This window comes from Phocoena sinus, chromosome 1 (assembly GCF_008692025.1).
Source record: "Phocoena sinus isolate mPhoSin1 chromosome 1, mPhoSin1.pri, whole genome shotgun sequence".
In the NCBI taxonomy this organism is placed as follows: domain Eukaryota; kingdom Metazoa; phylum Chordata; class Mammalia; order Artiodactyla; family Phocoenidae; genus Phocoena; species Phocoena sinus.
The window spans coordinates 5,874,457-5,892,470 of NC_045763.1; the positions used below are offsets into that span (position 1 = coordinate 5,874,457).

Sequence of the window (18,014 nt, forward strand, 5' to 3'; positions counted from 1 at the left end):
CCCTTTACTTTTAACCTATGTATATCTTGGTATTTAACGTGGGCTTTATTTTAGTGGTTGCTTAGAGTTTATGATGTATATATTTAATTTTTGCCAGTCTACCTTCTAGAGATATTATACCACTTAACGCACAGTATAAGAACCTTAAAGTACTATACTTCCAGTTCCCCCTTTGGCCTTTGTCTATTGGCATATATTTCTACGTATGTTAGCAATCCCACACTACATTGTTATTATGCTTACTTACATAGTTATTATCTTTGAAAGAGGTTTAAATGTTTACCGCTGTAGGTATCTCTTCCAGTGCTTTTCATTCCTTTACGTAGATTCATCTGATATCACTCTCCTTCTGCCTGAGGGTATTCCTTTTCTATCTCTTGTAGTACAGGTCTACTGATGATGAATTCTTCCCATTTTTGTATGTCTGAAAATGTCTTTATTTCACCTTCTTGTTTTAAAGACATTTTATCAGGGTGTAGAATTCTAGGTTGACAGTGTTTATCTTTCAGTACCTTAAAGATGCTGCTCCACTGTCTTCTCATTTGCAGGAAGGCTGCTGTCATATGTGCTGTTTGCATGTCTTTTTTCTGGCTACTTGTAAGATTTTCTCCTCATCATTAATTTCAAGAATTTGAGGGACTTCCCTCATGGTGCAGTGGTTAAGAATCTGCCTGCCAATGCAGGGGACATGGGTTTGATCCCTGGTCCAGGAAGATCCCACGTGCCATGGAGCAGCTAAGCCTGTGCGCCACAACTACTGAACCTGCGCTCTAGAGCCCATGAGCCACAACTACTGAGCCCGCATGCCACAACTACTGAAGCCCACGTGCCACAGCTGCTGAAGCCCGCGCACCTAGAGCCCGTGCTCCGCAACAAGAGAAGCCACCTCAATGAGAAGCCCGTGCGCTGTGGTGAAGAATAGCCCCCCGCTCACCACAACTAGGGAAAGCCCACGCACAGCAACGAAGACCCAACACAGCCAAAAATTAATTAATTAATTAATTTTTTAAAAAAGAATTTGATTGTGATGTCCATGATGTAGTGTTCTTCATGTTTTTTGTGCTTGGAGTTCATTGAGCTGCTTGGATTTGTAGGTTTAGAGTTTCCATCAAATAGAAAAAAATGTTTTCCATTATTTTTAAAATATTTTTTCTGTTTCCCCTTTTTCTGGGACTCAAGTTACAGGTATATAGGCTGCTTGAAGTTGTCTCACAGTCCACTGATTTTCTGTTCATTTAAGTCTTTTTCAATTTTTTAGGTCTTTGTTTCATTTTGGGACAGTCTCTGTTGCTATGTCTTCAGGTTCACTAGTATTTTCTATTACAATATCTAATCTGTTGTTATTTCCATTCAGTATATTTTCCAACTCACATATTTTAGTTTTCATTGCAGAAGTTCTGTTTGGATGTTTTTTAATATATCTTCCATGTCTTTATATAACATATTTAATCTCCCTGTGGCTGTATGGAATACAGTATAATAACTATTAACGTTCTATCTGCCGATTCTAACATCTCTGCCAGCCCAGGGTCGGTTTTGCTTGATTAATTTTTCTCCTTATTGTGGGTTGTATTTCCCTGCTTCTTTGCATGCCTAGTCCTTGATTGGATGCCAGGTACTGTGACTGGGTGCTGAATATTTCTGTATTGCTGTGAGCACCGTTGAGCTTTATTCTGGGACCCAGTTAAGCAATGTGGAAACAGATTGGTCTTTTCAGGCTTTGCTTTTAAAATTGGTTAGGCTGGACCAGAGCAGTGTAGGGTAGGCCTGATTCTTCTCTGCTACTGAGGCAAGACCCTTCAGAGCATTCTACCCAATGCCCATGGATTATGAGATTTTTCTAGTCTGGCTGTTGGGAGTGAGCCCTGTTCTCCAGGTGGTGTGAGCTTTGGTCTGATCCTTTCAGGTGATTTTTTTCCTCCCATCTGTGCACTGGTGAGGACTCTGGGGTCCCTGCAGCTGTCTGGAGTCCTCTCTGTGCAGCTGTCCTCTACACTTCTCTTCCTGAAAACTCCAGCCACCGTGGCCTCCCCAGACTCTCAGCTCTGCCTCTGCTCTCAGGGATCCCACAAGGCTCACCTGGTTTCCCCACCTTGCTCCTCAGAAACTCTCAAGGCAGTAAGCCGGGCAGATATGGGGCTCACCTTGTTTTCCATCCCTTAAGAGTCACTCTCCTTTGTTACCTGATGTTCAGTGTCTTGGAACTTATTGTTTCATATATTTAGTCCCTTCCTGGTTGTTTCAGGTGGGAAGGTCAGTCTAGTCCCTGTTCCTCCATCTTGGCCAAAATCCGAAGTCCTTCCGCTGTGTTGACTTACACTAGTCAGTGCCTGTTTCTGGAAGCGGAATGGGGGCATGCCCACCCACACCTCAGTACCACACAGCAGGGGAGAGGTGGAATGGACACTGGGAGAACCCACCAGTGTCCACCATGAAGTCTTTTGTACCTGGAAGAAGTAATGTTTAGAAGCAACTCAGCATCCACCTACAGATGCTTACTTTAGTAAAAAGTCATAAATACATCATCTGTGATGCACTGATAAAAGGGATATTGTTAAATGAAAAAACACATTGCAGGCTAGTGTACAAGATTATATACCGTTTGGGTAAACACGGAGGTGAAGAATAAGAGTCTGTATTCATGCTTACTTATAGATGTGTAAAGAAAGTAGACAGATATATAAGGAAATAAAAGAAATGGTTTTCTGTGGGGAGAATAAATGAGAACTAGGCAGATTGTGTACAGGGATAGGGAGAAGCTAGTAAATGTCTTTCTAATACATGCTGATTTTTGAACCACGTGGATATATTACATGTTAAGAAAAATAAATCCAAACATAACAATTTCTTGGAGAATTCAGGGAGATAGAAGAATATTTACAATGAAAGCAAGATTTAAATAAGTATGTACATTGAGTATTACAACTCTAAAACATATATACAAGTGTACAAAGAGTATAAAGAAAGGCAGAAAAATTAAAAATTTATCTGCTAGATTGATGAAGGTTTTATGTTCCAGCTGTTTTAATGATTGTAAACATTTCTTGAAAGATAACTAAATTAGTGAAAGTAAATAAATGCAAAATAACTGGTAGGAGTTAAAATTAAATCTGTCTTCCTTCACTTCATCAGAATTGAGTCCAGCAGAGCTTGGCACCCTGCCCTGTGAGCCCTGGACCCTCAGCACACACCCAGCTCCACTGGCCTCAGAACAGTTTAAACACACAGGGCTCACAAAAGCTGTGCTGTCAGCCCACATGCAGAAGGAAGAGCAGAGTTATGTGGATCAGTTCCGGGACAGGATTCTGTCATCGCCCTACGGCTCCTATCTTCAGCAAGAAAGCAGAAGCAAAGCTACATATTCAGATGTTCAAGGTAGTTAAATTTTTAAAAATATATTCCCTTTATCAACATAGTTGTCAAATTTATAAATCATACGTGAGTACTGGGAGATACAGAGTGGAGTATAGGAGTTTTGCTTGTAAGAAACTGATTGAGAGATACTGAAATAAGTTTATTTTATAGCAACAGCTTTTACCCAGGATCTTGTTCATCTTTTCAGAGCTATTTTCTGTCATCCCTGCAGTGGACATAGTTACTATCGGCCAATGTTTATTCCTTGTAAAATCTACTTAGAATTATCTGTCAACATTGTCCTTCTCTTCTGTTCTGGCTTAGTTTTCTGTAACACACCTTCCTCTTTACCCTTCAGGAGATTCTGCTTCCAAGCCTACCCGATCCGCTGGTTGCAGGAAGGGGAAGCACAAGCGTAAGAAGCTGCTCATGTGGTCGGACAGCAAGGGCATTAAGGATGACTTCTGTCCCCACCTTGTAGGAGAGGCCCAGGATGGACAGCCCTGGTGCCCTTCCTCCACCTCCTCTCCTTATGCCTCTGGCCCATTGCTCCAGGCTGCAGTGGTGGTTCCCAGCCAGGCACCTTGCCTCGTCCAAGCCCTTCCCCTCCCAACCATGACCTCCATGGGGAGAGAACGTGCAGCCTCAGAAACTGTGTTGCAGAGTCTGCCTGAGCCGCCTTTCCCCAATGGCTTGCCGTCTTTCCCAGCTCTGCCCTCTGCTTGCTTAGATACTTTTATGAACATCTTCCTGCATGAACCCCCTATCTGTCCTCTCTTGTTACCACCATTCTCCCCATATCCATTCTTGGGAGCAGCAGGCTCTTCTGAAATACCTGCCTCGGTATCAGCAGTGCCTCCAAATCCAGGCCCACCATCTTCAGCCATCAGCCAAAGGAGCGGTGAGGGAAAGTGGGGGACCCAGAATGAAGGGCACCCCCTCATTAACTCAAAGAGCAGCTCCCCGCTCCAGCTCGACCTGCCGCAGGAGGACAGGCCCAGATCCTGTGCATCCCCAGAAGCTGAGTATGTAAGTGACACTAACTTTCAACACACAAGAGAGAAAATAAATGTGCGTCCTCTTATTAAAATTAAGGTTTTTGCACTGAGGCTCAAGACTAATGGCCTAGATGGGTAACTGTATTACAGCTGAGGTTGAGACTTTGTTCTGCAGAAACATGCAGTATATCCTTCAGACTCCATTTAAAAAGCTGCAGTGAAAGAATCTGCTGTGTCCTGAGTTCTTACATGCTTTGCGAGGTTTTCCCCAAAGTGCTATCTTTCAGATTTTCTTTGGGAACTGGTTTTCCCCTCTGCTTTAAAATTTGATATCCAGGTATTAAACTTAAGTGTGCATTGCCTATAAAATGTGTTTTCTTACTTACAACTGGGGTTATGGGCTAGTTAGACAGGAATAGGCCATACTGATAAGACATGAATTTAGCAATTTTACTTTTTCAGACACAGTTGTAGGACACCAGGTCTGTATGGAGTGGGTAGGAGCTCATTTTTGTCATTAATTATCAGTAAAGTAGTCAGTTTATATAGTTTTATACTTACACATGTCATTTTTTAAAACGAAAAATTTTTGGTCACTTTCCTTTAACTTTTCATCTCTTTACCTAAAATGGCATTCTCAGATTTACTTGTCAGGTTACACTTTGGGATCTTTCCTATACATAGGTATAGGATCCAAGACAACGTGAATATTTACGCAAAGTTTTTCTTCAGTCTTCCCTTCAAGGTATAATAATGATTTTAAACAAATGTTCAGAATCTGATGATCCAAATCAAGAAAGTATGCTCGATTTTGAAAGCCTGATATTAGTACACTTGCTAGAAACCTAAGGCAAAGCCTGGGCTACGGAATCAGACCTGGCTTCCAATCCCGGCTCTGCCACAGGTTAGGTGGCTTAGCTTACACAAGATATTTAACCTTTCCATGCCTTTGTTTTCTTATTTGAAAAATGGAAAGATTAAGACTTCATGGCTTTTTCTGAGGACTAAATTAAGTAATACTTATGTGGCCCTTCTCCCCATGCAGTATAAGCTCAGGATAGCTGGAACATGGTTTTGTTCACTATTATATTACTAGCGTTTTGAACAATTCTTAGAACATATAAAGTGTTCAATATATGTGTTCTGAATGACAAAAAATAATAACAAAGCACATACCTGTATGGTTCCTGGGATGTAATAGGTGCTCAAAAAGCAGTAGTATCTTTAATAAATATAAATTATAAATATAATATATATATAAATTATAAATATAATTATATTTATATATATAATATAATATAGAGTATATATACCTATATATATATATATATATATACCTATATATTATATATATATAATACCTATATATTATATATATATACCTATATTATATATATATGATATATATATGATATATATAATAAATACATATTATATATATATTATAAATATAATTATATATATATATATAATTTATAAACATAAATTATTATAGAAAGGAACTTTGACCACATTCCTGGGGGCAGGCTGAAAACGTTTTACTTCTCGGTTATGTATATACCGTTTTTTCTGTTTAACATGTGACGTTGAAGATCTGCCAGTTATTTTGTAACAGGATGCTTGAGATGTTCAGATCTTTTCTTGTGTCCTTACTTTCTAGCAGCCTGTCAGTCTCAGCAGTGAGAATAAGAACAATCATTTTATTGCCAGTGGACTGTCTACAGTGTCACTGCATGAGGCTTCTCCGCCGGGAGCTGGTTCTGCAGCAGCAGGTAGTGGATCAACATGACACATCCTTCACACTCTGTGGTCAGGAGGTGACTAGGTAACAGGCTGTCTGGTTTTGGTCCTGGCGTGAAAGTAAAGTATTTTTTTTCTTTTTGTAAGCTTTATTGGGGTATATTTACATACAATAAATTCACCAAATTTAGGGGTACAAATCAAGAATTCTCACAGATTGTCTACATTCGTGTAACCGCCGCCACCGTCACCATATAGAACGTTTCCAGACTCTGACCGTTCGTGGTCTGTCTGCCGCCCTGATCCTCCACCTCCTGGCAAGCACTGGTCTGCTTTCTGTCACTTTAATGCTGCTCTTTCTGTAACTTCATATAGATCGACTCATCCAGTTTGCAGTCTTTTGTGTCAGCATAGTGCTGTTGAGATTCATCCTTTTTGTGTATATCAGTAATTTGTTCCTTTTTATGGCCAAGTGGAATTACATTGTATGGATAACAATTCATCAGTTGATGGTTATTCGGTTGTTCCCAGTTTGGGGCTATTATGAATAATGCTGCTGTGAACATTAGTGTATGAGTCTTTTTGTGGACATATGTTTTCATTTTTCTTGGGTAAATACCTCAGAGTGAAATTGCTAGGTCACATGGTAAGTATACGGTTAACTTTATAGGGAACTGCCAGCTGTTTTCCAAAGTGGCTGTACCGTTTGCATTCCTATCAGCCACATATGAGAGCTCCAATTGCAGTGCATCCTGGCCAACACTGGGTATTGTCCATCATCTAAATTTTAGCCATTCCAGTGTATACACAGTGATACCTCATTGTGGTTTTATTGACTGTTGATTAATGGTGATGGCTGTCTTCTTGTGTACTTATTTGCCATTCATATGTGTTCACATCTGTTGCTTGTTTTGTGGGGGTGGTTTGTTAGTTTTCTTATTGAGTAGTAAGAGTTCTGTATACATTCTGGATATAAGTCTGTTATCAAATACTTGTTTTGCAAAAATTTCTTCCCTGTTGTGTGCCTTGCCCTTTTTTTTGATCTTTTATTTTTATCTTCGTTTTGAAGAGCAGATGTTTTTAAATTTTGATGAAGTTCAGTTTATCAGTTTTTTCTTTTGTAAGTTGTGCCTTTTATGTCCTTTTTAAAGAAGTCCTTGCCTAACTAGAAGTCACTAAGATAGTCTCCTGTTTTGGAAATTTTAGAGATTAAGCTTCTATATAGCTAAGTCTGTGATCCGTTTTTAGTTACTTCTTATATATGGTGTGAGCTCACCTCCTCTCATAGGCACACCAGAATTGCCACTATTTACGGAACATTTGTCGATGAAAAGGACCAGAACCTACTGCAAAAGGTCTTCTACAACTAAAGATTTAAAGAAGGAGCCACGAGATGGGTAGGTGGTGGGGAGTCGCAGTATAGGCAAGACCCATACACTGGGTGGGTGACCCACATATGGAAGAATAATTACAATTGCAAGGTTCTCCCCAAGGAGCAAAAAGTCTGAGTCCCACATTGGGCCCCCCAGCCTGGGGGTTCTACTCCAGGAAGATGAGCCCCAAGAACTTTTGGCTTTGAAGCCCAGCGGTGCTTACTTTTGGGAGCGCCAGAGGGCTGTGGAAAATAGAGACTCCACTCTTAAAAGGCTCACACAGAATCTCACCTGCTCCAGGACCCAGGGCAGAAGCAGTAATCTGAAAGGGGCCTGGGTCAGACCCACATGCTGATCTTGGAGAGTCTCCCCAAGAGGCAGGAAGCAATTAATTGGAGCTCACCCCTGGGGACATAGGCATGGTGGCAGCCATTTCTGGGAGCTCGTTCTGCCCCATGGACTCTGTTGCTGGCAAGCGCCATTTGGGAATCCTTGTTGTAGCTTATTAGCCACAGGACCCAGCCCCACCCCACCCCCCAGCCCTAAGGCACCAGGACTGGGACGCCTCAGGCCAAGCAACTAACTGGGCAGGGACACAGCCCCACCCAACAGCAGACAGTCAGCCTTAAGACCCCCTGAGCCCACACCTTCCCCGGGACACAGCCCTGCCCACCAGAGGGCCAAGGACCAGGCTCTACACACCACTGGGCAGGCACTAGATCTGGGACACCCAGGGCCCTGCACGCAGATACCCTGGGACCTAGCTCCACCTACCAGAGGGCACGCACCAGACCCAGAATCCCCTATCCCAGCCACCAATGAGCCTGTTCTAGCCTTGGAACCAGCCTCACCCAACAGTGGGCGAACACCAACCCCAGGACAACCACAGCCCCGTAGCCTGTGGACCTAGCCTGCACACCAGCAACCAACCTACCAGATACACAGAAATAAAAACAGCAAGTTAAGCAAAATGAGGCAACAGAGGAACATGTTCCAAGCAAAGGAATAAGATTTAAACCCCAGAAGAGCTAAGTGAAGTGGAGATAGTCCATCTACCCAAGAAAGAGTTCAAGGTAATGATTGTAAAGATGATTAGAGAACTCAGAAGAAGAATGGATGAACAGAGAGAGAAATTAGAAGTTTTTAGCAGTTAGAAAATATAAAGAACAACCAAACAGAGGTGAAGAATACAATCATTGAAATGAAAAATACACTAGAAGGAATCAACAGTAGACAAAATGGTACAGAGGAATGGACCAGTGAGGTGGAAGACAGAGTAGTGGAAATCACTGAAGATGAACAGGAAAAAGAATAAAAAGATTTGAGGACAGTTTGAGACATCTGGCACAACACCAGGCATACTAACGTTCACATTTTTGAGGTTCCAGAAAGAGAAGAGAGAGAGAAAGGGGCAGAGAACATATTTGAAGATATAATAGCTGAATATATCCCTAACCTGGGAAGGGAAACATATCCAAATCCAAGAAGAACAGATAATCCCAAAGAGGACCACACGAGGCGCATTGCAATTAAGATGGCAAAAATTAAGGATAAATAGAGACTATAAAGAAATAATAAGTGGGAACTTCCCAAGCATGGGGAAGGAACTGGATATACAAGTCCATGAAGCTAAGAGAACACCTAATTACCTCAACACAAAAAGACCTTCTTCCCCAAGACACATCATATTAAAACTGTCAAAAGTCAATGGCAAAGAAAGAATTTTAAAGGCAGCCAGGGGAAAAAGGATGATAACCTGCAAAGGAACCCCCATTAGGCTATCAGCAGTTTTCTCAACAGAAACACTAGGCCAAGAGGGAGTGGAATGACATTCTCAAAATACTGAAATATAAAATCTGTCAGCTAAGAATACTCTATCCAGCAAAGTTACCCTTCAGATATGAAAGAGAAATAAAGGCTTTCGCAGACAAACAAAAGCTGAGGAAGTTCATCACCACTAGACCTGCCTTACAAGAAATGTTCAAAGGATCTCTTCTGCCTGAAATGAAAAGACAAAAGTACACAAAACCTTGAGTTAGGTAAAATAGAATCAGAAAAATCACAACTCAGTCAGAATAGGTTTTTAAACACATTATTACAGCATAAAAGTTAAAAAGAAGGAAAGCAGTAAAAATAACTATAGCTACTTCAATTTGGTAACAAACTCACAACTTAAAAAGGGATAATTTATGACAACTAGAGCATAAAAGGGGAAGATGAAAAGGACAGCACCTGAAGATAAGGTGCTCTCAGCATAAAAAGGACTATTTTATCTATGAGATATTTTATGCAAACCTCATGGTAACCACAAAACATAAATCTAGAGCAGAGACACGAAACATTAAAAAAAAAAAACTGAGAAAAACATCATACAAAACCACCAAACCAAAATGGCAGACAGAAACACAAGGAAAAGAAACAATGGGGAAATAGAGCAACCAGAAAACAAAAGATTAAAAGGCAGTAGTACTAAGTCCTCATTTGCCAATAATCACCATAAGTGTAAGTGAATTGAATTCATCAGTCAAAAGACACAGAGTGGCTGGATGGATTACAAAACAAGACCCAACTATACACTGCCTCCAGGAGACCCATCTCAGCTCAACAGACAAATATAGACACAAAAGAAGGGATGGAAGATGATACTCCAAGCAGATGGCAGCCAAAAGAAAGTGGTATAGCCATACATATATCAGACAAAATAGACTTCAAGCCAAAAAAGGTAACGAGACAAGATGGACATTATATAATGATGAAGGGGACAAGTCATCAGGAAGATATAACAGTTATTAATATTTATGCACCTAGCATAGGAGCATTAAAATATACAAAGCAATTATTAACAGACCTAAAAAGAGAAATTTGCAGCAACACAATAACAGTAGGGGACTTTAAAACTCCTCTTACATCAATGAATAGATGTCCTTTGAACAAGGAAACAGTGGTCTTAAATGAAACATTAGACCAGATGGATTCATGGATTTGTATAGTCAATTCAAATGCAGCAGAATACACATTCTTCTCAAGTCCACATAGAACTTTCTCAGGGATAAGATCATCTCTGTTGGCACACAAAACAAGTCTCAGTGCATTTAAGAAGATGGAAATCATATCATGCATTTTTTCTAATCACAGTGGTGTGAAACTACAAATCAACTATGAGAAGAAAGCTGGAAAACTCACAAATATGTAGAGACTGAACAACATGCTACTGAACAACTATTGAGTCAATGAAGAAATCAAAGGAGAAATCAAAAACTACCTGAAGACAAATGACAATACAACATGACAAAGCCTATGGGATGCAGCAAAAACAATACTAAGAAGAAAGTTTATAGCAATCCAGGCCTACCTCAAGAAACAAGAAAAATATCAAACAGTCTAACTTTACACCCAAAGGAACTAGAAAAAGAAGAACAAACGAAGCCCAAAGTCAGTAGAAGGAAGGACATAAAGATCAGAGTCAGAAGAAATGAAATAGACACAAAATTGACAGACCTTTAGCTAGACTCACTAAGAAACAAAGGGATAAAGCTCTGATAAAGAAAACCAGAAGTGAAAGAGGAGAAATACGATACCATAGAAATACAGAGGATTAGAAGAGTATATTGTGAACAGCTACATGCCAACTACCTGGACAACCTAGAAGAAAATGACAAATTCTTAGAATCATACAGCTTTCTAAGACTGAATCATGAAGAAATGGAAAATCTTGATAGATTGATTGTAGTAAAGAGAATGAAACAGTAATCAAAGACATCCCAAAAAAACAGAAGTCAAGGACCAGACAACTTCACAGGTGAATTCTCCCAAACATTCAAAGAAAGCTTAATACCTATGCTTTTCAAAACTCTTCCAAAAAACTGAAGAGGGGGAAACACTTTCCAACTCATTTTACAAGGCCATCATTGCCTGGTGCCAAAACCGGACAAGGACAGCACACAAAAAAAGAAAATTACAGGCCAATATCTCTGATGAACCTAAATGTAAAAATCCTCAGAAAAGGTTAGCAAATACATTTAAAGGATCATACATCATGATCAAGTGGGATTTATTCCAGGGATGCAAGGATGGTTCAGCATCCACAGATCAGTCAGTGTGAAACACTGTGATTAACAGAAAGAAGGATAAAAATCAGATGGTCATCTCAAGAGATGCGGAAAAAACATTTGACAAGATTCAATATCTATTTATAATTTTTAAAAACTCTATAAAATGGGTATAGTAGGAACATACCTCAACATAGTAAAGACTATGTATGACAGACCCACAACTAACATCATACTCAGTGGTGAAAAGCTGAAAGCTATCCTTCTAAGATCAGGAAGAAGACAAGGATGCCAACTCTCACCACTCTTACTCAACGTAGTATTGGAAGTCCTAGGCAGAGCAGTTAGGCAAGAAAAAGAAACAGAAGGCATCCAAATTGTAAAAGAAGAAGGAAAACTAACACGATTTGCGGATTATATGATTTTATGTGTAGAAAACCCTAAAAGACTCCACAAAAAAAAAACTACTAGAAATAATAAATGAATATAATAAATTTGCAGGGTACAAAAACCTATTGTGTTTCTATACACTAAAAATGAACTAGCAGAAAGAGAAATTAAGAAAATCCCACAATCACAACAAAAAGAATAAAATATCTAGGAATGAATTTAACAAAAAGAGGTGAAAGACCTGTATACTGAAAAATATAAGAAATTGAAGAAGACGGAAATAAATGAAAAGATGTTCCATGCTCAAGGATTAGAAGAGATAACATTGTTAAAATGTACATACTACCTAAAGCAATCTACAGATTCAATACAATCCCTATCAAAATCCCAAGGGCATTTTTCACAGAAATAGAACAAAAAATTATAAAATGTATATGGAACCACAAAAGACCTCAAATAGCCAAAGTAATCCTGAGAAGAAAGAACAAAGCTGGAGGTATCACACTCCCTGAGTTCAAGCTGTATCACAAAACTATAGTAATCAAAACAGCATGGTATTGGCAGAAAAACAGATACATAGCTCAGTGGAACAGAATTGAGAGCCCAGAAATAAACCCACACATATATGGACAATTAATTTATGACATAGGAGCAAAGAACATACAATGGAGAAAGGATAATCTCTTAAGTAAATGCCATTGGGGAAACTGGACAGCTACATACAAAAGACAGAAACTAGACCCCTGTCTCACAGCATGCATAAAAATTAACTCAAAATGAATTAAAGACTTGAATGTAAGACCCGAAACTAGATGAAAACATAGGCAGTACACTCTCTGACATCAGTCTTAGCAATATCTTTCTGCTAATATATCTCCTCAGTGGAAACAAAAGCTTCTGCACAGCAAAGAAAACCATTAACAAAATGAAAAGAAACCTACTGTATGCGAGAAGATATTTGCAAGTCATAAGGGGTTATTATCCAAAATATATAAAGAACTCATACAACTCAACAACAAAAAAACACAACCCGATTAAAAAACGGGCAGAGGAGCTGAATAGACATTTTTCCAAAGAAGACATGTAGTTGGCCAACAAGCACATGAAAGGATGTTTAACATCACTAATTATTAGGAACTGCAGTTCAAAACCACAAAGAGATTATCACCTCATATCCATTAGAATGGCTGTTATCAAAAAGGCAAGAAATAACAAGTATTGGTAAGGACGGGAAGAAAAGAAAACCTTCATACACTGTGGGTGGGAACGTAAATTGGTGTTGCTGCTATGGAAAACATATAGAGACTCCTCAAAAAATTAATAGAACTGCATATGATCCAGCTATTCCACTTCTGGGTATTTAGCCAAAGAAAATGAAAACACTAATTCAAAAAGATATGTGCATCCCTCTGTTCATCACAGCATTAGTTACAGTAGTCAAGATATGGAAACAATGTAAGTGCCCATCAATGGATGAATGAATAAAGAAGTGATGTATATTAAACATTTTTTAAATTTTAAAATACATCTATATACAGTACACACAATGGAGTACTATTAAGCCATAAAAAAGAGGAAACCTTGCCATTTGCAACAAGATGGATAGACTTCGAGGGTATTATGCTAGGTGAAATAAAGCAGAGGAGAAAGACAAATACTGTATGATTTCACTCGTGTAGAATATAAAAAACAAACAGACTGAAAAAATGAAGAAAAACACAAAAACAAATACTCTGTAGGTACAGAGAACAGAATAGTGGTTACCAGAGGGAAAGGGGGATGCTAAGTGGGTAAAGGAGGTCAAATGTATGGTAATGGAATCTACATTTTTGGTGATGAGCACGCTGTAGTGTATACAGAAGTAGAAATAACAATGTACACATGAAACTTAAAAATGTCATAAACCAATGCTACCTCGATAAAAAAAAAAGATTTAAAAATAAATAAGTTGTAGAATTAGTTTCTTAATTCCTACACAAAAGCCTGCCGAGATTTTGATTGACATCATGTTGAATCTACTGACCAATGTGGGAGGAATTATTATCCTAACAGTATTGAGTCCTCTGATCCACGAGTGTGATCTGTTTCTTTATTTATGTAGGTCTTTAATTTTTCTCAGCAATGTTTTGTAGTTTTCAGTGTACAGGTTACACTTACTTTGCTAAATTTATCACTAAGGATTTCGTAATTTTGATGCTATTGTAAATGGCATTTTAAAATTTCAATTTCCAATTGCTTGTTGTTAGCATATAGAAAGCCAATCAAATTTTGTGTTTCGCACTTGTATTCTCAAAACTTGCCGAAGTTTTACTTTTTCTTTTCTGATCTGTATACCTTAATTTATTTGTCTTTCCTTTTTGGACTGGCTAGGACCCCCAATACAGTACAGTAAGTCCCCTACATATGAACCTTCAAGTTGCGAATTTTCAAAGGTGGGAATGTGCGTTCCGTCAGCATCAGGCATGAGTGACATTGTAGCTTGCCCTCCGTCTCCTACTGCTGACGGCCCTTCAGCTCTACCATCTCCCACCTCCTCTCCCTCCTTCAGTCAGTAGCTCTTCTTGCCTGTTCACTCGATGCCAGCCCCTGTATGCCAGCTGTTGTACTGGACTACTGTACTTTTCAAGGGACTGTACTGTAAGATTAAAAATGTTTTCTTTATTTTTTGTGTTTGTTTTTTATGCATTATTTGTGTGAAAAGTATTATAAACCTATTACAGCACAGTACTATATAGCCGATTTTGTTAGTTGGGTACCTCGCTAACTTTGTTGGACTTACAAACAAATTGGACTTAGGAACGTGCTTTCAGAACGGAACTCGTTCGTATGTAGGGGACTTACTGTATTGAATAGAAGTGGTTAGACAGACGTTCTTGCCTTGTTCATTGTCTTAGGGGGAAATCTGTCACAGTTTCAGTAAGTATGATGTTAAATGTAGGTTTTCCTTAAACGGCCTTCAGTAAGATTGAGGAAGTTCCTTTCTGCTGCAGATTTACAGAGATGCTTTTTCTGCATCTATTTTTTAAAATAAATGTATTTATTTGTTTATTTTTGGCTGCATTGGGTCTTCGTTGCTGCACGTGGCTTTCTTTAGTTGTGGTGAGCAGGGGCTACTCTTCGTTGCAGTGCGCGGGCTTCTCGTTGTGGTGGCTTCTCCTGTTGTGGAGCATGGGCTCTAGGCACGAGGGCTTCAGTAGTTGTGGCACGTGGGCTCAGTAGTTGTGACTCGCGGGCTTTAGAGCTCAGGCTCAGTAGTTGTGGCACACGGGCTTAGTTGCTCTGTGGCATGTGGCATCTTCCCAGATCAGGGCTCGAACCTGTGTCCCCTGCCTTGGCAGGTGAATTCTTAACCCCTGCCACCAGGGAAGCCCTTCTGCCTCTACTGAGATTAACCATATGGTTTTTCTCCCTTGTTCTGTTAATATGGTGAATTACATTAACTAATTTTCAAATATTAAATTAATCTTGTATTTGGTCATGCTATTTTATCCTTTTTATATATTACCGGATTCTATATCCTAATATTTTAAGGATTCTTGCACCTATTATGAGAAATATTGGTCCATTGTTTTCTTTTCTTATGATGTCTTTATCTGGTTTTGGTATCAGGATAATACTGGCCTAACAAAAGAAATGAGTTGGGCACTGTTCCCTCCTCTTCTATTTTCTGGAAGAGTTTGTATTGAATTGATATTATATCTTCCTTAGTATGGTTGGTAGAATTCACCAGTGAAGCTATCTGGGCCTGAAGTTTTCTTTATGAAAGGGTTTTTAAAAACAAATTTGATTTTTTTTAATAGACATGGTTAATAGACTCAGGTTATCTATTTCTTCCAAAGAATGATCTTTGGTAATTTGTATCATTCAAGATGATACAAATCCATTGTCCATTTCATCTAAGTTGTTGGCATAAAGTTATTTATAATAGTCCCTATCCTTTTAATGTCTTTAGAATTTATACTAATGTCTCCTCTCTATTTGCTGATATTATTACTTTTTCCTTATCATTCTGGCTCTATGTTTACCACTTTTATTAACTTTTCAAGGAAGCAATTTTTGATCTCATTGGGTTTATTTGCTATTTTTTTTTTGGTCTTGTATTTTATTGGCTTCTGCTCTAATCTTTATTATTTCATGTGTTTACTTTGGATTTTATTCACTCTTTTTCTAATTTCTTAAGGTGGAAACTTAGAGCATTGATTTGAGACCCTTTTTTCCCCACCTAATATAAACATTTAGGGTCTTATATTTCCCTCTAAGCACAGCTTTAGCTGCATCCCTCAAATTTTTGTATGAGTGTTTTTGTTTTCATTCAGTCCAAAATATTTTATAATTTCCCTTATGTTTTCTTCTTTGACCATGGGTTATTAGATGTGTATTTATTTCCTAATATTTGGGGATTTTCCAGGTATTTTATTGGTTTCTAACTTAATTGCAGTCAGACAACATTCTTTGTATTTTTTTTTAATTTACTGAGGCTTGTTTAATAGTCTAGAATTTGTTCTGTTTTGATAAATGTTTCATATGCACTTGGAAAGAATGTGTGTTCTGCAGTTGTTGAGTAGCATCTTCTGTAAATGTAAATTTGGTCAAGTTGGCTGATAATGTTGATTCAGCCTTCTACATCCTAACTGATTTTCTATCTACTTGTTTTCTCATTTATTAAGATAGGGCTGTTAACACGTCCACCTATAATTGTGAATTTGTCTATTTTTTTCTTGCTGTTCAATCAGATTTTGCTTCATGTATTTTGAAACTCTTTTATTAGTTGCATACACATTTAAGATTATGTGCTTTAGATGAATTGGTTTCTCTATTATGAAATGTACCTTTCTTGATGTCCACTTTGTCTGATATCAATGTAGCTCCTCCAGCTTTATTTTGATAGTGTTTACATGGCATATTTTTTTCCATCTTTTTACTTTTATCTGTGTCTTTATATTTAAAGTTGATTTCTGGTAACCAGTGTATGGTTGGGTATTGCTTCTTTATCTATGTGACAGTCTCTGACTTTTAATTGGAGTACTTAGACCATTTACATTTAATATGATTATTGATATTATCAGGTTTAAATTAAATCTTCCATCTTGCTACTTGTTTTATGTTTGTCTCATTTGCTCTTTCTTCCTTTTTTCTCTTCCCCTCCTCCTTTTGGGTTAATTGTGTATTTTTAATGATTCCGTTTTCTATCCATTATTGGCCTCCCAGCTATTCTTTTTTTTTTTCCTTTTTTTTTTTTTAGTCATTGCTCTAGGATTTACACATGCATCTTTTACTTATCCCAGTTTACCTTCACATATTATGCCTATTCTGTCACTTTATGTCTAAGAACCTTAAAACAGAGTACTTCCATTTTCCCTCTTTTGTGCCATTTCTGTCATACACTTTACTTCAGCATGTATTATAAACCCCACAATAGAAGTTTTACTGTTTTTGCCTTAAACAATTACCTTTTAATGAGATTTTTCTAATGAGGAAAAATGTCTTTTATGTTTACCCATACCCTTTTTTAAAAAATTAGAGAGGTACTTTGTTTTGTTTTGTTTTAATTGTTCCAAAGTCAATGAGAAGGACCTTGAAGGGTCACATGCAAGATAGGAAAGGAATGATCCATGAGGCTCCATAACAGCCATAAAGCGATGGGCCTTGGGATGGATGGATGGCTTCTCTATCGTAACAGGAGGGCGGTGAGGAGAGAATGTAGATACGAGTAAGTTTATGTTTGGTATCAGGATGATGAATTTTCTTTCTAGTGGCTTCCTTTTTTTTTCTTAAAAAATAGGTGAGAGTGAGGGAGGAAATAGAGGAGTAGAAGATAATCCTGCTGGGGATAGACTAGCGTGCTGACCACAGAACTGTACCAGGATTACAGGCTTTGTGATGGCCCTCTGGTGGTGATGAATTTACTGTAGAACCAGTGCACCCTGTTATACGTGACTTCCTCTATGCCTTTGGCTACTTGGGCTTAGATAAGAACAGAATTGATAAGTGGCTTTATCAGAGTTACATTTTGATAGTTGTGGAAAATTAAAGGGAAAAAGAAGTCTCAGGTATTGCAGAGTGCTACTGAATGAATGATGGGCTTTGGGCTCTAAGCAGAATGGCTAAGG

The 18,014-nt window shown here is 38.4% G+C and overlaps 1 protein-coding gene across 8 annotated transcripts in view; it reads left to right on the forward strand.

Moving 5' to 3' along the window:
• Positions 1 to 18,014, forward strand: part of PER3 (period circadian regulator 3) — a 63,919-nt gene that overhangs the window by 40,940 nt on the left and 4,965 nt on the right. For 7 of the 8 annotated variants that reach the window (XM_032641212.1, XM_032641226.1, XM_032641186.1 and 4 more), the window contains exons 16-18: positions 3,133 to 3,375; positions 3,713 to 4,383; positions 6,013 to 6,124. In XM_032641212.1, coding sequence (XP_032497103.1) covers positions 3,133 to 3,375; positions 3,713 to 4,383; positions 6,013 to 6,124 — 1,026 coding nt within the window. The remainder of the gene's footprint in view (positions 1 to 3,132; positions 3,376 to 3,712; positions 4,384 to 6,012; positions 6,125 to 18,014) is intronic. The other variant, XM_032641218.1, reaches the window with a different exon arrangement.